At 42.5% G+C, this 18,411-nt stretch overlaps 2 protein-coding genes across 3 annotated transcripts; one reads left to right on the top strand and one right to left on the bottom strand.

Moving 5' to 3' along the window:
• Positions 1–48: 48 nt before the first annotated feature.
• LOC106582140 (septin-7) lies at positions 49–12,047 on the bottom strand. Its single transcript, XM_014164915.2, has 15 exons — positions 11,795–12,047; positions 10,259–10,260; positions 10,008–10,110; positions 7,872–7,978; positions 5,963–6,063; positions 5,659–5,793; positions 4,814–4,931; positions 4,459–4,551; positions 3,925–4,021; positions 3,760–3,811; positions 3,479–3,607; positions 2,594–2,614; positions 1,844–1,979; positions 1,387–1,529; positions 49–1,021 (listed from the first exon to the last, which is right to left on the bottom strand). The coding sequence occupies exons 1-15, from the start codon at positions 11,796–11,798 to the stop codon at positions 982–984; spliced, it is 1,281 nt and encodes a 426-aa protein (XP_014020390.1). The 5' UTR covers positions 11,799–12,047; the 3' UTR covers positions 49–981.
• Positions 12,048–12,456: 409 nt separating this feature from the next.
• Positions 12,457–14,376, top strand: LOC106582133 (serine/threonine-protein kinase Nek10). Of its 2 annotated transcripts, XM_045703338.1 has the most exons (7): positions 12,457–12,570; positions 12,805–12,920; positions 13,089–13,149; positions 13,240–13,376; positions 13,469–13,552; positions 14,014–14,126; positions 14,215–14,376. In XM_045703338.1, exons 2-7 carry the CDS (start codon positions 12,850–12,852, stop codon positions 14,334–14,336), a joined length of 588 nt encoding a protein of 195 aa, XP_045559294.1. In that variant the 5' UTR covers positions 12,457–12,570; positions 12,805–12,849; the 3' UTR covers positions 14,337–14,376. The 2 variants fall into 2 exon arrangements, with proteins under 2 accessions (XP_045559294.1, XP_014020379.1); XM_014164904.2 differs by lacking the exon at positions 12,457–12,570 and having other exon boundaries at positions 12,582–12,920.
• Positions 14,377–18,411: the final 4,035 nt, after the last annotated feature.

Genomic DNA, 18,411 nt, shown 5'->3' with positions numbered 1-18,411 from the left:
ACGTAGTAATGCAGTATCAACATGCATCTCTTATCAGAATTCATTGCATTGCAAGTCTATCACATGTTTATTAAGTGACTTTGTACAATACAAATAAAAAAAATACAGATGAGTACATAGCCAAAGCAAAATATGGTGTTGACTTTCCTTTCCCCACATAATCTGATGACATGTGGAGTAACAAATATTCCTTTCATTTATTTATTTTTTGCTCTTTGTACGACTACTGAATGTATTTTAAACAGTCAATCCTCTCCAGAAACTGGTCAAAGCTTCAGAAGAATTCTCCATACAAAAAAAAAAAACATTACTTTAGCTGGCTCGGTATATATAAAAATAAACTAACTGAAATATAACATTTATGAAGTTAATGGTGGTCCAAGGCTAGTGAAATTTGCTAAAAACAGAAGAAAGCGTTACATTTTGGAAAAAGCTTTAGCCATAAAAAAAAGCCCAAGGTGCATTTTAGCCTCTAGATTTCCCGTTACTCCTGTTGAGAGAACGAGACAGTTGTTTCATGTTAGGCTACATTGCATGGGGAGCTGTTCAGTATGAGGTTTATCTGTTACACTTTACTAAACAAAAAGGATTTTGTAAATGCCTTTTCCACATCATGGAAGATCTTTTGTGCATGTAAACAAATAAAACCACTGAAACATGATTGTACAACAGTTCATTATTTTTGTTGCTCTGCATTAAACGGTAGACATCAGTTGTTAAATAGACAATGCAACCTTGGGGGGAAGGGGGGGGGCAGTATTCAGTTATATATGGGTTTGGCCTGTCTAAGACAGTAAGTTTCGTTAAGGTAAACACATTCCTTGGAGAAGTCCACAGGCAGCTCTCTTCCGGTCATTGTGACAGTACATGCAGACCCAGCTGGGCTGTACAAGAGCTTTGGTGTTGGTTTGGTGCCACACACGGATGTCCGAGCTGGCAACGTTGGCAACAAGTACAACTTGGTGTTTCTGCAGACTGTCTCTAAAATATCTTCCCCTTCTTTTTGTTCTTTTCCAGAGTCCTGTAGAGGAGAATAGTTTAGAAGGTAATAAAATGACACATTTACAAACAGTGGTTGAGATTATTATAGTGACATCTAGTGGGACACGCTGGTATTACGTTCTACACAGACCGTTGTTACATTTACATTTTAGTCATTTTGCAGACGCTCTAATCCAGAGCGACTTACAGTAGAGTGCATACAATTTATTACATTTTTAAAATACTGGCCCCCCGTGGGAATCGAACCCACAACCCTTGCGTTGCAAGCGCCATGCTCTACAGTGGGACCAGTTTAGTTCTCGATCTAACAAACAATAAATAGAGCTACTTTAGTAAACAACCAAAGTCACCGCTACAGTTCAGGTGTGTGACAGACAGTGTTACCTGGAGGCATCCAGTCTCTGTTGCTCCAGGCGCTGATTGGTCTCCCAGTTGGCCCGGTCATCCTCAAACTGGCGTCTCTTCTCCTCCAGCTCCTTGTGCTGGGCCTCCAGATTCTTCTTCATCTGCTCATGACGCCTCGAGAGCTGCAGAAGAGACATTGGTTTTTTTTATTTGAAAAGGCATGGGGGAAAAAAAATCACAACTGTATGACTCACTGAAAAAAGTGACAATTGTTGCTAAGAGGACTATCCTGGTTAAATATGTGTGCATTTGGAAATGTAACACATCAGAGAGGAGCAGTGAAGTTACACACACATCATTAAAAACACCCCACTCACTAAGACTTTCAGCACATCTACACCCACCAAAAAGTGACAGTGTTTATGCATCAGGAAGTAAGAAGTCAAACCATACGGTAGAGGTCAGTAGTGTAGTAAGGCAATGTGACTGATGTTACCTCAGCCTCAGAATCTTTCAGCTTCTGGATCTTCTCCTTGACCTTCATCTCAAACACCTGTTCCATTTCCATCTCCATCTTCTTCATCTTGGCCACGTGCTCCCTCCGCTCCTCCTCCATCTGAGCCAGGGGGCTCCTGCAGGGTCACACACACACACACGCACGCAAACAGTCAGACCAGTCCTACAGTGCACCAACCTCCTCCATCACACTGGAACAATCCGCACAGTAATGCCACCCCCATTTTCCTGCAGGGAATTGGTACATACAAGGATCTATGCATGAAAGGAACGGTAGGACCCAACAATGTGGTGACTGAAGTGTGGAAAAGCAGAGGGAGGAAGAAACCCAATTTGCTCTGGAGCAGGGGACTCAAAGACCAGCACCAAGCAATCACGGAGCTGAGTTAGCTAAGCTGTTAGCATAGGCTAGTGAGTAACTGTAGTGATATAGTGGTGCTTTGGGATGTTAGCTTAGCTAAATGTTAGTAAACGCAATTGAAAGTGAGAAGAAGCCACCAGTCCAACTACGCTAATTACATTTGAAGTATTTGCAAATTTATCAATTCCCAGTTGATTTCTCAATGTTGGCATCTACAGGGTTCCTTGAGACATTGTCCGACATAAGGGGGAAGAAAGGAGAGAAAACTGAACTGGGAAAAGAGAACCCAGACAAAGGAACACGAACAGGGGAGGGAAAGGGTATATTAAAAAACAAAATGATCTAAGGAAACATAAATTGACCACTTACATGCCTTCACCTGTGTCATGTCTAAAAAAACAGAAACACACACACACTTAGCATGCTGTGATGAAATCATGCACTACGACAACGGAAAATAATAAAACGGACTGACCGCACTAACAAAAAACATGGACTAAGAACGAAACATCTACTTTCTCACGGTAAACAAGGAAAAGTTCACAAAAACTACTTTAAGAGGCCTGAAACGGTGTGTAGTAGTAGTAGTATTGTGCAGTAGTAGCCTTACATTAGTAGCATGTGTTTGGTGCGTAGCTGTGCGTTAGGAACCGCAGTGTGTGAGGGTGTCTCTCAGTAAAGAGCTAAGATGCTGAGCGTGGTTGGTGTACATAACAGGGTCTTAGGTGTGAGAGAGCAACAGTGTGGAATTTAAAGGGATAGTTATGGATTTTGGCAATTATGCCCTTTTCTACTTCCCCAGAGTCAGATGAACTTGTGGATGCCATTTTTATGTCTCTCTCTGTGTCCAGTATGAAGGAAGTTGCTATCTAGCGCAATACTAACTACCGTAAGCGCAATTGCTAACTAGCCTTAGCGCAATGACTGGAAGTCTGTAGACTTGGTATCCCAGAGTTCATCTGACTCCGAGGAAGTAGATAAAGGCCCTCATTGCCAAAATCCCAAAGTATCCCCTTAAGCTGTAATACCTGCCTTTGGAATGATGGACCTATATTGGGAAAAAAATACCTCCAAGAACACTACGACAATAAAATCCATTTATATACAGCCTAAATATCACATCAATATCATAAAACATTTCAAAAGTCTCAGATGTCCAGTAGATTGTGTGTCAGGTTAAAATATGCCTTTGATCATTGACAAAGAGAGTTAGGCTATGTCTAATAGAGAACTGTTGGTAGCTGTTGGACTCACTTGGTCGACTGTTGACCCTTGACCCTGTTGTTGTCCTGTCCGTTGTAGGTGACGGCCGCCAGCTTCCTGCTGCGGTAGTTCTCATAGTGGACGTTATTGGTCACGTCCTTCAGGTCCTGCATATGGGTTCTGTACGCACACAGAAAGACAGACAAAACAAGTCTTAGAAACCTAGCAAGTTGAGGCTATGGTCAATGTGGTTAACAACGTTACAAAAAAAAATGCATTGTCATTTCCCCATTTTCTATCAATTGTTGTAACTTCATGTTTTGAGTCTGTACCTGATGAGCATGTCTCGTAGGATGGTGAAATCACAGTGGTCTCCGTTCTCAACTGCAAGGAAAGACAATCAATACATATTCAAACCGCTCTCCAGAAGGAGCCTCTTACCACTCTTACAGATTTTCCTTCTCTGATCAAACTACATCTCCCATCATTCCTGGTACCTTCTGCCACTCCCCATGGATACTGTCGTCCTCTGGTCCTCTTCCCATTCACCTCGATGATGGTGTTACTACCCACCACGGCCAGGGGCAGACGGTCCTGCAAGCAAAATAACACAAAGACGTGTGAGACGAGTGTCTGTGTATATGCAACAGCACTTCCAGAATTTTGTGATGGCTAGTTGTGGGCCAAAATATTTGGTTTTGCTGCAGCAATTCAGATATTTTGCGTGGCAATTTGTGATGACTTTGACAAATTTGGAAAAAAGTTAGACGTGCTGCTTGATTGAACCATTTTATGCTGTAAAAGTGAATTATTGGTTAAAATGTCCAGCACTCTTTTTGTTGTTGTGTTGTACGTGGTAATAGTGCGGTGACTGGTAATTTGCACGTCCTCGCACAATAAGCGGGGAATTCGATTTTCGATCACAATATCCAGGCGGGAGTGATGTAGCTAAGTGCCTCACAGTTTAAATGGCTAAGTTCGTTGGTGCATGCATGGTGTTTAAAACTACTCGCAGTACATTTGTGTCATACCTTGATCTTCTTCACCAGTTTGTTCTCCTCCTCATCGTCCGTCTCTGGGAACTCGTAGATCTGGATTTTGTGCTCCAAGATTTCCCGCATGATCTGAGGGAAGGTTCAGTGTGTTTCATTAACAAGGACCCCAATGACAATCCAAAAGACATGTGGGACAGTTCTTTATCATGTGGTATCAACTCCATTCAGACTGTATGAATGTACTACCCTGAGGAAATTCCCAAGGCATCGTCGGAGCAGTATGTGGAATAGGAAACGGCCCATTCTGCCCAAACAGTCTTTCTATCTGCAACAATCAAGTCTTGGTCTGTGTAGACCCTTGATGCCCAGCCCCCAGACAGAGCCCACTGACCTGCTTCTTGAACCGTTGGCACTCCTCTGGGGTGAGAGTGTCTGCTTTTGCGATCAGTGGGATGACGTTCACCTTCTCATGCAACCGTTTCATAAACTCAATATCCAGAGGCTTCAGTCTGGAGGGAGACATGGCATAATAACATTAATACCATAATGGTGGGGTAGGGGTACTGATGGACAGATTCAGTCCAGTATTTTCATAGCAAACCACGAAGATCACATTTCTTTCCTTAAACCTATTAACTAATAAAACGGGGGTTTTTTTAACACAATGGAGCTCTAGTAGTGTAAACAAACAAGCAATTTAATCAACGATGACAACACAAATAACTATTGTCTGTGTCCCCAGAACACTTTCCCCAGCTGTTTCTCATTAGCAGTGTCACTGTGCAAGGCACTCGAGTGTAAGTGAGCTATATCAGCCGGTGCTGTGAGGAGTGTGTGCGTGTGAGGGGTCAGTGTGTGTGAGGCCAGCATAAGCTGCTCATTCTAAGAGCCTGTCTCAACACTGACTGGGAGATTGTAAGGACAATGTCCCATAGAACAGAGTATGAACAGTGAACGCATGCACACACCCCGTTTACCCCACAGCCACAGCCTTCTCTGAGAGAGCCGATGCCCTTTAGCACTATCAGCCATATGAAACACAACTATGTATGTATACTGCAAAACAACCCTAAAGAGAGAAAAAAGCCTAGAAGAGGCAGTAGCAAAAAAATGATTGGAATTTCTAATGTGGGGTAGTTTACTTTACACTTGTGAAATCTTAGTAAATATTAAGAAGCCCCCCCCCCCACCCCTCATTCACACTGTCCGACCTCTCTCCCTCCCACCCAGACTCACCCGTGTCCCGAGGGGGCGATGAAGTAGAGGCAGCACTGCACTCTGCTGTCGGGCATCAATCGTCTGTTCACCCGCGACTCACAGTTGAGGAAATCCTCAAACTTGCTGTCTATGTGGTCGATGACCGGCTGCCAGCTGCGTGGAACACACAGCCACAGGGAGGAAACAAATCCACACACATTGAGCCAAAATGGTCACCATTTCCTGGAAACCTGTTCGCAAGCTATGAGCTGAAATGGCTGTCAAATAGGTCAAGATCAATGCATTTATTGGAGCCAAAATGGAGTTGTCAAACTTTGGGTACCAGTTGCTATTGTCCACAGCGTCGCCGAATCCTGGGGTGTCGACTATTGTGAGCAGGAGCTGGACACCACCTTCCTTTACTAACACTTTGGATTGTTCCACCTGGGAAATACAGAATTATATTAGCATTCAATAGTTGTCTAAACGCATACGGTTACTGTTCATATTTGGTGTATGACAGTGAGATAGTGAACAATACAACTTTCCTAAGAACTGTCGTAAGAATATTAAGCACTCACTACAGCTCTGGTTGTTTAACAATGCAGGACCCATTGCGTTCAGCAACACGCCCGTCTCCACAAGAGAGTGTTTGCAACAACACAGAAGAAATTAGCATATTGCCAATCCCAATGAAGGGAAAGAAGAGGACCAAAACAACCTCTCAGGAAGACAACTTGTCCCCAATTGTGTAGCACACATTGAGGACAGTGGGTGACTCTCGCTGCATGTATCAACATGCAGTCTAACACTGTGTCATTACCTAACTATGCAGAGGAACCAGAAAAACAGATGAGCATCTGTGTGGAGATAACGTTGGGTTTTGGAGACCTAAATGACATACAGTGCCTTCAGAAAGTATTCACGCCCCTTGCCATTTTCCGCATTTTGTTGTGTTACAGCCTGAATTTAAAATGAATTATTTTGAGATTTTTTTCGGTCACAAGCCTACACACAATACCCCATAATGTCGAAGTGGAATAATGTTGTTGGAATTGTTTTTACAAACTAATTTAAATAAACGAAAAGCTGAAACGTCTTGAATCGTGCAGTGAATTTCAAACACAGATTCAACCACAAAGACCAGGGATGTTTTCCAATGCCTCGCAAAGGGCCCCTATTGGTAGATGGGTAGGAGACGAAAAAAAGCAGCCATTCAATAGCCCTTTGAGCATGGTGAAGTTGTTAATTACACTTTGGATGTTGTATCATGACACCCAGTCACTAAAATGATACAGGCGTCCTTCCTAACTCAGTTGCCGGAGAGGTGACTTTAAAACAGTTATAGCATTTAAAATGGCTGTGATCGGAGAAAACGGAGGATGGATCAACAACATTGTAGTTACTCCACAACACTAACCTAAATGACAGAGGAAGCACATACAGAATACAAATATTCAAAAACATGCATCCTGTTTGCAACAAGGCACTAAAGTAAAACTGCAAAAAAATGTGGCAAAGCAATTAACTTTTTGTCCTGAATACAAAGTGTTATGTTTGGGGCAAATCCAATACATTACTGAATTCCACTCTCCATATTTTTAAGCATAGTTGTAGCTGCATCATGTTATGGGTAACTTTCAGCAGAACAGTAACCTAAAACAAGGCCAAATCTACACTGGAGTTGCTTACCAAGAAGACAGTGAATGTTCCCGAGTGGCCGAGTTAAATCTACTTGAAAATCTATGGCCAGACCTGAAAATGGTTGTCTAGTAATGATCAGCAACCAATTTGACAGAGCTTGAAAAAAAACTTTTACAATTATAAAAAAAAGGCAAATGTTGCACCATCCAGGTATGGAAAGCTCTTGGAGACTTACCCAGAAAGACTCACAGCTGTAATCGCTGCCAAATGTGCTTCTACAAAGTATCGACTGAGACTCAGGGGTGTGATAACTTATGAACATGCATTTCATTTTCAATACATTTGCAAAAATGTTAAATAAATGTCATCATGGGGGATTGTGTGTAGATGTGTGAGAATTGTTTTTGCTTTCATCCATTTTGAATTCAGGCTGCAACACAAAATGTGGAATAAGTCAAGGGGTATGAATACTTTAGTCTGCTCTATATCGCAGAATATGTTTCAAATGCCAAGGTATCAACACTGAGGCAAACTAACATGGTCATCAGTGGAAGGACATTCAACAAGAGTACAGAATACAGGACTGTTAAGCAGAAGTCTTAAACTACCTGTACAGTCTTTTTGACTCTGTGCGAAGGCCCAGGGTATTCTGACGAGTACAAATCTGTTAGGAACAGCGAGTTGATCAACGTGGACTTGCCCAATCCCGATTCACCTAGGAAAAAAAAGAATCTATTCATTTTTGATCATAAAGCCTAATGACAGTGTTGCTACATTAGGGTCAGTGTCATTTTAAATGAGGGAATCAATGCAACTCAAATCAACATACAAGCCTAGTGTGCACAGTATAACACGTAGCTATACCAGCAAGAACACAACATTTAAAGATAAGGGAACACTGACATAAACAGCTAACCATACATGTTGAAAGCAGGTACATCCCACTGTGTGATAGCCATTCATGCAACTTTAGAGGCATCCAATGGTACTGTAGAAGCATCGAATAAAGCCCAGCCAATAAATCCCATCAAAGGTCACGTCTTTGAGGGCCATTGACATTTGTCCAAGACGACCATCCATCTGAATGATTGTGTAAAGGGCTAGGACAACAGCGCCTAGTCTGAACGTGGCTAGAGAATGCCGTATCATGCCGGCTGTGTGGTCCCGTTTCTCCAGCGTGGCTAGCCATTGTGTGCCTGGTCTCCATGCTCCTGGTGAATGGAATCATTAATGCAGTGGAAATGACCACTGGCACTGACCTCGATCGAGCTGCTGTTTACAGGCTACAGTATTGGGAGTTGAGAGCTACCATTTCTGTGTTGAGTGATTGCACGTGACAACGTGCATTTCAATGCCCATCTTCAAACTCCTATGAGTATGAACGGCTAGTTTATATCAACACCAGTGTTTTCCAGGTAACAGAACAGGTTGGCGTGTGGCGCTCAGCGAGGCATAGTGTGCTGTGCCAGTCACTGCTGATAATGCCAGCCCTTTCTCACACTACCAGTGACATGGGCTCATAGCTCCTCAAGACTGGGTAGAGAAGCTGGCTCTGCCTACTGCTGAGGCAGTGTGTTTATAACAGTGTACAAGACTGATATTGCTGAATTAGCAAACAGTGAAACTATCAACCATTTCATTTTTTGCTGTGGGTTTTGTATACATTTTTGTACATTTAATACAGAATCTTGAGCAAAAAATTAAGTGGTTGATAGTTTGACTGTTTGCTAATTCAGCAATATCAGTCTTGTACACTGTTATAAACACACTGCCTCAGCAGTAGGCAGAGCCAGCTCCTCTACCCAGTCTTGAGGAGCTATGAGCCCATGTCACTGGTAGTGTGAGAAAGGGCTGGCATTATCAGCAGTGACTGGCACAGCACACTATGCCTCGCGGAGCGCAGCACGCAAACCTGTTCTGTTACCTGGAAAACACTGAGGTGTTGATATAAACTAGCCTGCTTCACATATGCAAAGTGTGCATTGTTTGTGATGCGTTTGCATTCACAGAAATAGGACTTTAAAAATCATATTATTTTTATTGCAGCAATCAGGCTGGCGAAATCTTCAAGGCATTTTTGGGCCCCAACAGCCAACTTGGGCACCATCCAACACACTGCCTTTAAAGGAAATTTTATACAGCAGGGTAAATCATGGTGACTTGTTTAAGATGAACCCTGTTGCATGCGAGTGCCTGGCAAGGCAGGCATGTTTAGATAGGCAACACTTGTCTTCTAACTTTTTTAAATTGATCAATGACAAACCCATGACTGGCTCAGAAAGAGGCTGCTGTTGAGATGAAATGCGAGATGAACTATTCTTAGCAGTGAGGGAGAAATTCTGCTATGCCGACCACAGGAAATGGTTTGACCCAAAGAAACATTTTCCCTCCAAACAGTGACTGATTAGCAAATGAAGGTCCTGGCCGAGTTCAACGACCGCATCCAAGTACTTCAACGGCACTCTTGTATTTTTGATAATACTGCGCAATTTTTAATAAATCAATGCTATTTTAATAGCTAGGCGGATGTGAAAAAAAGTCAAATGAGAGAGGTTGACTGAGAGGAGGCTAACCGCACACACGCACTTTGCTTGCACATAACTGTGGTCACACACACATTCCTGTCTACAAATTTAACTTACCATATACAGCCTTACCTGGTCAACTGTATTGTGCAAACTGAAATGACTGAAAACATGACTCGGTTGAACTATGACCTCAATATATGAATAGCATTTTCTTACCCACAACCATCAGGGTGAATTCAAAGCCTCTCTTCACTGATTTTCTGTACACTTGATTGGGAAGGCTAGCAAAGCCCACATACCCCTCCAGATTCTTTTGTTGCTGGAAAGTAACATACGAGCACAACATCACCACCACAGCTTTTGCAATGTTATGTAACAGGCCTCGGTTACTTTAAAATGAGGAGAAAGTAATTCTGATAGGCCAATGTTTATTTGCCTGCTTAACTGACTAATCCATCCATACTTACAGCTGTTTTATGGAAATAATCATGCGATGTGGTCCAACGTGAGGTAAGAGCCAGAGGAGAGAACACACACAACAGTCAATATCAGCAATAACCCTAACAAAGAATTCTGTTAACAGAATCAATTTCACAAACTGGAAAACCTGGGGATAAATAACATGTGCTTAGGCTAGCAAGCATAACATCACAGAGTTGGATAGCATGATAATGTTATTCACTGTTGTTGGCTTCACCATGGGGTATAACGGCGTCCAATCTCGGTTGATGCCCTTAGCCTTGGACTGTTGTTCAAATGTTTTCAACTGAAAGCCTATGTCTGTGCGAAATTATCGTTCAAATTGTATGTCTTCTTTATGTCCATGCAAGAAACGTTCAATGCATCATATGAGTGAGATCACTATCTGTACACCAGTGGAGGCTGGTGGGAGGAGCTATAGGAGGACGGGCTCATTGTAATGGATAGAATAAAAGAAACGGTGTCAAACTTGTTTCCATGTGTTTGATACTGTTCCATATATTCCATTCCAGCAATCACAATGAGCCCGTCCTCCCACAGCATCCACTGCTTTACATGGAAAATGTAACAAATCCTTCTTCACGATTATGTTAGCTAGTGTGGTTTCCGTTTCAGTTTGCGGGTCAACTGAAGGAAGTGGTGAGAGGTGTACACTCATGACTGCATGAGAAAAATGTGTATCTTCATCACAATTTAATAGGCCTTCTTTAATAAAAACCTGACTCACTTTCACTTGGTACTACCCCAAACCAATTTCAAAAGGCAGACACCCAAAGATACCCCATCTTCACACTTGACTTGTTCTTAGATCTATCCAAGGTCTGAGAATCTAACTGTGTTGCTTGAGCGAGTGTTGATCCTCATCTGTCCCCTTCCCTCAGATTATCAGAACATAAACTGGTTTGCTGTTTTCGACACTATAGGGTGTCACACTTCAATCTATTTTTCAGTGCCGAACTCATGGGGAAATCAAGTGTTTGAAATAGCTGGAAGTAAATACATTGCTTGACATTATTGTTTTGCTAGCTAACCATTAACAATAAACAATGGCTTGCTTCATGAATACTGGGACAATAATTTAAGGGTAAGGACTTGGCGTTAGCATTTTCTGAATCGTAGGCTAGCAAGCCAGCTGGCTAACGTTAGGTGGTGAACATGACGTTATCGCCACACACAAAAAAAAGCTAGCTTGCGTTGCCTCGATGGAGTTTACTTAAACACCAGATACATAAAATAAGACATTCGCTTTTGGAATGAACCACTAGGTAGGTAAACATTTAGGAAAGTAATTAGTGATGAGGTAGAAAATAACTACACAGGAAATGCCTTAGCTAACGCTAACCTGCTAGCTAAGATAGCAACTCATCCAACAACTGGTGGGGGGACGACTGGGCGTTGGTTACTCAGACAACTAGAAAGCCACGAACAACCATTACTTTAAAATAGCCATTCTGATACAACAAGCTATAAATATAATTTCCAAAGCAGTTTTAGGACATTTTTGATACAGTACGTAGGCTCACCCATAATGTTGACGTTCGCTGCCGCTCTGGAAACCGATCATTCACAACCCGACATTCCGCTTCTTACCACTAGCGCATACCTACGTACTATGGCCGACGTAATTTCACACCTGAACGACGGAGAGTACGCCAGATACAATGCGTACTGAGATTATGAATAGCAAAAATTAAGGACCAAATATCTCGCGGTAGTTTGTTCATTGCCTGAGTTATCCACATGCTATCGCGACAACAATATTACATTTTTGCTAAAGAGAATCTCTGTTTTAATTTGATTTATTTTCCATCAACAGAAACCTGACAGAAACGCTGCATCTACTTAACTTTCCAAAATCGAAAGTTTATTTTGCATATAGATAGATGCACACAGGTTAGTAGTTTATGAAAAATAAATATTAATCAAAATAAGAGCTATAAACCTACTTGTTAAATACAGTTGTTTAGTATTAATATGTTTATTTATGCACTTGGTGAAACTGGAACAACCAGTGAGCTATAATAACAGGGGAACAACAAACAACTACATTCCAAAGACAAAAGTATCTGGTGACGGAATGCGAAAGCGTCAGTTGTATCCATAGAAACTACCACATAATAATGTTGCTTACTCCTATTGGTTAAAACTATCATCAAATTCAGTATGACCTTTTCCAATTCGGGCACATGCTTTCCCATAATATGTCCATGAATAAACTGCATCCTTGAAGGAGAAAACAAGCTTGAAAAGAATAATAAAATAACAGGTGTATCCTACATATTTGCCATGGTGAAGGAGGGTAAGGGAATGCTCAGTGGCTCAAAGGAAACACGTTTCTCCTTTGTCTTGTGTTCCCTTGTAGTGGATGGCTGCATTATTCCCGAACTATGTAGCACTTGTTGTTGTTCAGTGTTACAGTAGCTAGGCTAATGTTTTCAAAACAGACTATGTTTATTTGTATATTGAGAGCAGTTGCAATGTACCAAATGCCATGATATTGAATGCATTATTATATTGTGTCAATTATCGGAAGTTGAACCTCAGGTATGACCCATGGAAGCAGAAGGGAGTTTGTGTAATGCCCAACCCAGTTAAAAAGGTGAGAAGAGCAGACAAACTACTCCAGAAGTTAAAGGGACCAGACAACAAGTAAGTCGTATTGAAGTAATTTCAGTTTCAGTCAATTCAGATACTGCAAATGCATAATGTCAAAATAGGCCTACTTTTTTGAGGACATTTTCAACTAAAATATTCACACACAACTAATATCCTGTTTTGACTGGAATAAAAGGATTCACCAAAAGGTAACATTTTTAGGGAATCACATGATCTCAGGAAACTTCTGTCCCTGCTTGAAACTAATGCTCACAGACACCAGGTAAGGACATGTCAATTCATATGAATGTCAAACCCTCTATTTTGTGTTGTACAGTATTATGTGATCAGGATTGTCTGCCTGACATTCTAGGTGGCAGCATTGAGACAGTCATGTAAGGTCCGCAACAGTGGAGGAAGATCCCAGACCACTCTCCAGCTAAATAATGCCAGCAACAATAGGAGTCAGATTCACATAATCTCTGAAGATCCTGAGCTGGAGAAATTCAGGTATATCCCTAAATAATGCATTTATGATTCCTTAAATATGATTGATCACATAATTCACTTTTCTTACACATCTTTCCTCCTGCAACATACAGAAATCAACATTGTTTCAACAGTCATCCTCAACATAAGCTCTTTTTGGAGATCCTTACCTCTTTGGTCAAGAACAGGCTGTGCAGGTAGTCTCATACGGTTTCAGCAATTTTTGTGCAGCTGATGTTGTTGATGAAGGTCTTGAAAGTTGCTCAGTTGTGTGTGTACTGTCTTTGTAGTGACTGGGTCGACCATGCACCACCTGAGTCTGTCCTTAGAGTGCTCATCTGTCTACGATTGCTTATAAGAGAACCCCTTTATCATGTAAAACGAATGATGGGCCTTTTCTTCCTTCAACTTCATATGATGTAAAATAGATATGACTTGTGCTGCCTTTCTTTTATGACTTGTTGACAAAAACCTGACAAGCAAGCAGGACAATTCAAAACTCTGAATTCAGGTATATTTTTTATTCTCTTCATACCCTCTCTTTTTTTAGAGAGTTTTTCATCAACTCCAAGCTGTTGATCTTCTCGCAAGGGTAAATGTACTTTAAATCTATTTTAAAAAACCTTCTAGTCTGACAGTCCTGTGTTGCTTTTTATAGTTGCCGCCTTCTATCCCGCTCACTCCCTCTCCAGTACATGGAGTTGATGTGCAGCAGTTATGTGGAGTGTGGAAAGCAGACATTTGCCATGGAGAAGTTGGTCACTATGACATGTGAGTTATCAAATCCCCCCCAAAAAAGTAGCCTGAATTTCCCTCAATGTCCTTCCTTATCATTCCTTGTCTCTTCATTCCTGAATAGATATGTTTCAGAAACTGTCTGCAGTGGAGGACCAAAGGCAGTGGGTTATTGAGAGTGGAGCTCATAAGGTAAACAATTGTAAAAATTGCACTGCTGTAACGGCTGTCTTCGTCGTCAGATGAAACAGATAAGTCATCGTCCGAAAAGGTGGACCAATACGCAGCGGAGTGAGTGTTCATATTCAATATTTAATTAATAGAAACACTTTAAACAAAACACGAAAATGAACGACAGCCTACAGTTCTGCTAGGTACAAAACTAAACAGAAACAATTACCCACAAAACCCAAAGGAAAAACATGCTCCTTATGTGTGACTCCCAATCAGCAGCAACGAGCTTCAGCTGTGCCTGATTGGGAGCCACACACACGGCCCAAAACAAAGAAATACCAAAACATAGAAAAAGGAACATAGAACGCCCACCCAATGTAACACCCTGGCCTAACCAAAATAAAGAACAAAAAACCCCTCTCTATGGCCAGGGCGTTACAACTGCCTCATACAATATACTGTAGGATTGTGTTAAATAAAGAACTGTACTCCTAACTGACTGTTAGTCCAATGTCTGATCCTCATTACTTGTGGATAGGTTTTTTTCTGTCTGGGAAAGTAGTAACTAATGAGCATATAATGATATAAGATTTCATGCTCATGCTCAGACCCTGGTAAAGCTCCTATCAACACGCGATAGCAGTGTGTTACTAGGTTCCCTCCTAGCACTCACCTCATTGGCTGAGAGGTAACTGCTCTTATAAAGGGACCTTGGGACATCATGCATACCTTTTAGTAAGAGTATACACTGTAGCTAACACTTAAATACATCACTTGATCTATCCCTTAGTTCAGAATGCAAGGAGAAGATAGGAGAGTTGTCAATCGTGGAGAATCTTCTTGTTATACTACAAGATTATGACTTACTGTCCAAAAGGTACAGTGCCTACCTCCCTAATCAGTCACACTCTATGCGTTCATCTTTGCGCAACAAAGTTGCTTCAAAATAACAGTTCGCCTTACACCCCCATCAACAGCATGACTATATCAGTAGCAATAAGATGCACTTTCCAATGTCTTGCTTTGATATGTGTTTTGCGTATCCATTTTTCTTTGTGTCCCTTTCAGGATGAGTGCAGAGTTGCTGCGGCTGCTTTCCCCGGTGCTGTAGGTGCGGGAGCAGGTGAGGGAGTGCGAGGGCCTGCCAGTGCGGCTCAGCCTGCTGCACAGGGAGCACCTGAAGCTGATGTGGAGCGTAATGTGGATCCTGGTCCAGCTGTGTGAAGAGCCAGACACCAGCGCCGAGATACGCACCTGGGGAGGGGTGCAACAGCTGCTCCACATCCTCAACAGGTGAGAGGCTACCTCTGGATAGACTAAAGAAGTATCATAAAAGTTCATGGAGAGCAGACTACTCAGGAGTTCACTGGGTCAAATGCAGTTTATTGGGTGAGGCCTAGGTTAGTGCATATTATGAGCTTGAGAAAATTGTGATTATGAGAAAATGGTATGCAACCTCTGGTCAGGCTAAAAATGTCACGCCATGTCTCTGTTTCACCTGTTCCTGTGATTGTCTCCACCCCCTCCAGGTGTCGCTTATTTTCCCCAGTGTATTTATCCCTGTTTTTCCTGTTTCTCTGTGCCAGTTTGTCTTTTATGTTTAGTCAAGTCAACCAGCGTGTTTTTCCCGTACTCCTTTTGGCTATTCTCCTTTTTCTAGTCCTCCCGGGTTTGACCCTTGCCTGTTTCTGGACTTTGTATCCACCTACCTGATCATTCTGCCTGCCTTAACCACGAGCCTGTCTGCCACTTTGTACCTCCTGGACTCTGATCTGGTTTTGACCTTTTTGCCTGTCCACGACCATTCTCTTGCCTACCCCTTTGGATTATTAAACATTGTAAGACTCCAACCATCTGCCTCCTGTGTCTGCATTTGGGTCTCGCCTTATGCCTTGATAAAACATTTATTTTTAACTTTAGAACATATATTAATCAAGAGTTACTCAAGAGTTTAGTGGGTCAAAGACAGTGGTTGAAACATTGGTTAGTGCATATTATAACCATGAGAAAATTCAGTTGATGAGAAAGCGGTATGCAACCCAGACCAGTAGGGTTCTGTAATGTACTGTATGTTGTCTGTTCCAGTGAGCGGGCGTACGTTTCGGACCGCTCCTCTATCGAGGCCCTCTGCAGCGCCAATGCAGCGGGACGCATCCAGAGACAGCACGTCAGTGAGGAGCTCAGTCCACAGGAGGTTGTGGACGACACCATGTCTCTACAGTCAGGTATGAACATACACTGGACATGTTGACTATAGATCATACAGATTGATCTACGTTCAACATAATCTTATGTAAATGTCTGTCTTTATTGCAGCATGCTGTGCGGCTCTGACTGAGCTCGTTTTGGATGACACCACTGCACATCAGGTGGTTCAGGTAAGGGCACCTACCCACAAACAGAAACAGAGTGTTGGCTGCCATTAGAATGGTCAATGAACTGGGCAATATGTAGGACTATGATATTGATTCGGAATTGTGTTAGTGGAAAGGACATTTTTGAAATGCATTCTCTTTGCTTCATCAGGAGAATGGGGACTATGTAATAACGAAATTGATTCTGCCACGAAGCTTTCTCAATGGACCAAAAACAATATCCCTACAGGTATTAAACATGCATACCATAATGGTGTAATTACAATTATCATGTCATGTTTGTCCTTATACTGCAATGATAGTAATTATGTTATTGTTGATGTTGACAGTGCTATGCATTTCGGACCCTACGTTTCCTCTTCAGCATGGAATGTAACCGACATCTGTTTAAAAGGTGAAGACATAAGACATTGTTTCTTAAAGTCAATGTACATATTCTTTCCTTTCAGAAAATGTATGAAAATAATTTTCAGTTTCAGGCTCTTTCCTACAGATTTATTTGAGATGTTCATTGATGTTGGACATTATGTGAGAGACATCACTGTCTATGAAGCACTTCAAGCAAAGGTTTCTCTCTACACGGTGAGACAACTACTATACTGTAAAAACGACTATACGTAACATATAGGTAAACACCAACATATAGCGTCTTAAAAGGTTGTTGGGCCACCACAAGCCAAAACAGCTTCAATGCATCTTGGCATAGATTCTACAAGTGTCTGGAACAATATTGAGGAAGCACCTGCTTTCAATATACTTTTTATTCCTCATTTACTCAAGTGTTTTCATTATTTTGGCAGTTAGCTGTCTCCTTTTACCTGTTAAATACATTTAGATTGTAATGTAAAGCCCTGTATAATCATAATAATGATGAATTGACTATTTTCATTACTTGTTCTCTGCTGCCATTACTACCCTACTCCACTCTGTGAGGATTGTTTACTGGCGTGTGTTGGCTTGCCTTTAGCAGGAGGAATTAGACAGTCTGAGGGAGAGTATTGAGACTGTCGACCAGAACCACCCTCCTCTGAGAGTGATCAATGGCTACTCCATACTGGACCATTGTAACGGCTGTCGGGAGAGAGAGTAGACCAAGGTGCAGCGGAGTTAGTGTTCATCATTGAAGTTTAATTTACTAAAGAACACTACACAAAACAAAACAAGAAAACCGACAGCCAAACAGTCCTGTCAGGTGCAAAACACTAAACAGAAACAATTACCCACAAAACCCCAACGGAAAAACAGGCACTTATGTGTGACTCCCAATCAGCAACAACACTCTACAGCTGTGCCTGATTGGAAGCCACACGGCCAAAATCAATGAAACAAACCAACATAGAAAAATGCACATAGAACGCCCACCCAATGTAACACCCTGGCCTAACCAAAATAAAGAACAAAAACCCCTCTATGGCCAGGGCGTTACAGTACCCCCCCCCCCCCCAAGGTGCGGACTCCGACCGCAAAACCTGACTCTGAAGGGGAGGGTCCGGGTGGGCCTTCTTACGGCGGTGGCTCAGGTGCGGGACGTGGCCTCTGCTCCACCCTCGGCGTCGCCCTCTTAGGTGGCGCACCTGGCCGCGCCGAAGGTCTGGTGGGCGACCCCTGACTGCGCCCGGCTGGCGGGCGTCCCTGGTTGCGCCCGGCTGGCGGGCGGTGATGGTTGTGCCCGGCTGGCGGGCGACCCTGGTTGCGCCCGGCTGGCGGGCGGTGATGGCTGCGCCCGGCTGGCGGGCGGAGATGGCTGCGCCCGGCTGGCGGGCGGCAATGAC

This window comes from Salmo salar, chromosome ssa02 (assembly GCF_905237065.1).
Source record: "Salmo salar chromosome ssa02, Ssal_v3.1, whole genome shotgun sequence".
In the NCBI taxonomy this organism is placed as follows: domain Eukaryota; kingdom Metazoa; phylum Chordata; class Actinopteri; order Salmoniformes; family Salmonidae; genus Salmo; species Salmo salar.
The sequence above is the reverse complement of the archived record's forward strand: the minus strand, read 5'-3'. Positions and strand labels throughout refer to the sequence as shown.

Excerpts from the sequence above, each read along its gene's own strand:
- LOC106582133 (XM_014164904.2), top strand. The coding sequence starts at position 12,763 with ATGATATTGAATGCATTATTATATTGTGTCAATTATCGGAAGTTGAAC. Across the intron at positions 13,377-13,468 it reads CCTGAGCTGGAGAAATTCAG|AAATCAACATTGTTTCAACA; the intron begins GTATATCCCTAA and ends TGCAACATACAG. Across the intron at positions 14,127-14,214 it reads GAAGTTGGTCACTATGACAT|ATATGTTTCAGAAACTGTCT; the intron begins GTGAGTTATCAA and ends ATTCCTGAATAG.
- LOC106582140 (XM_014164915.2), bottom strand. Across the intron at positions 4,022-4,458 it reads AACTGGTGAAGAAGATCAAG|GACCGTCTGCCCCTGGCCGT; the intron begins GTATGACACAAA and ends TTTTGCTTGCAG. Across the intron at positions 2,615-3,478 it reads AAGGGTCAACAGTCGACCAA|ACATGACACAGGTGAAGGCA; the intron begins GTGAGTCCAACA and ends CTGTTTTTTTAG.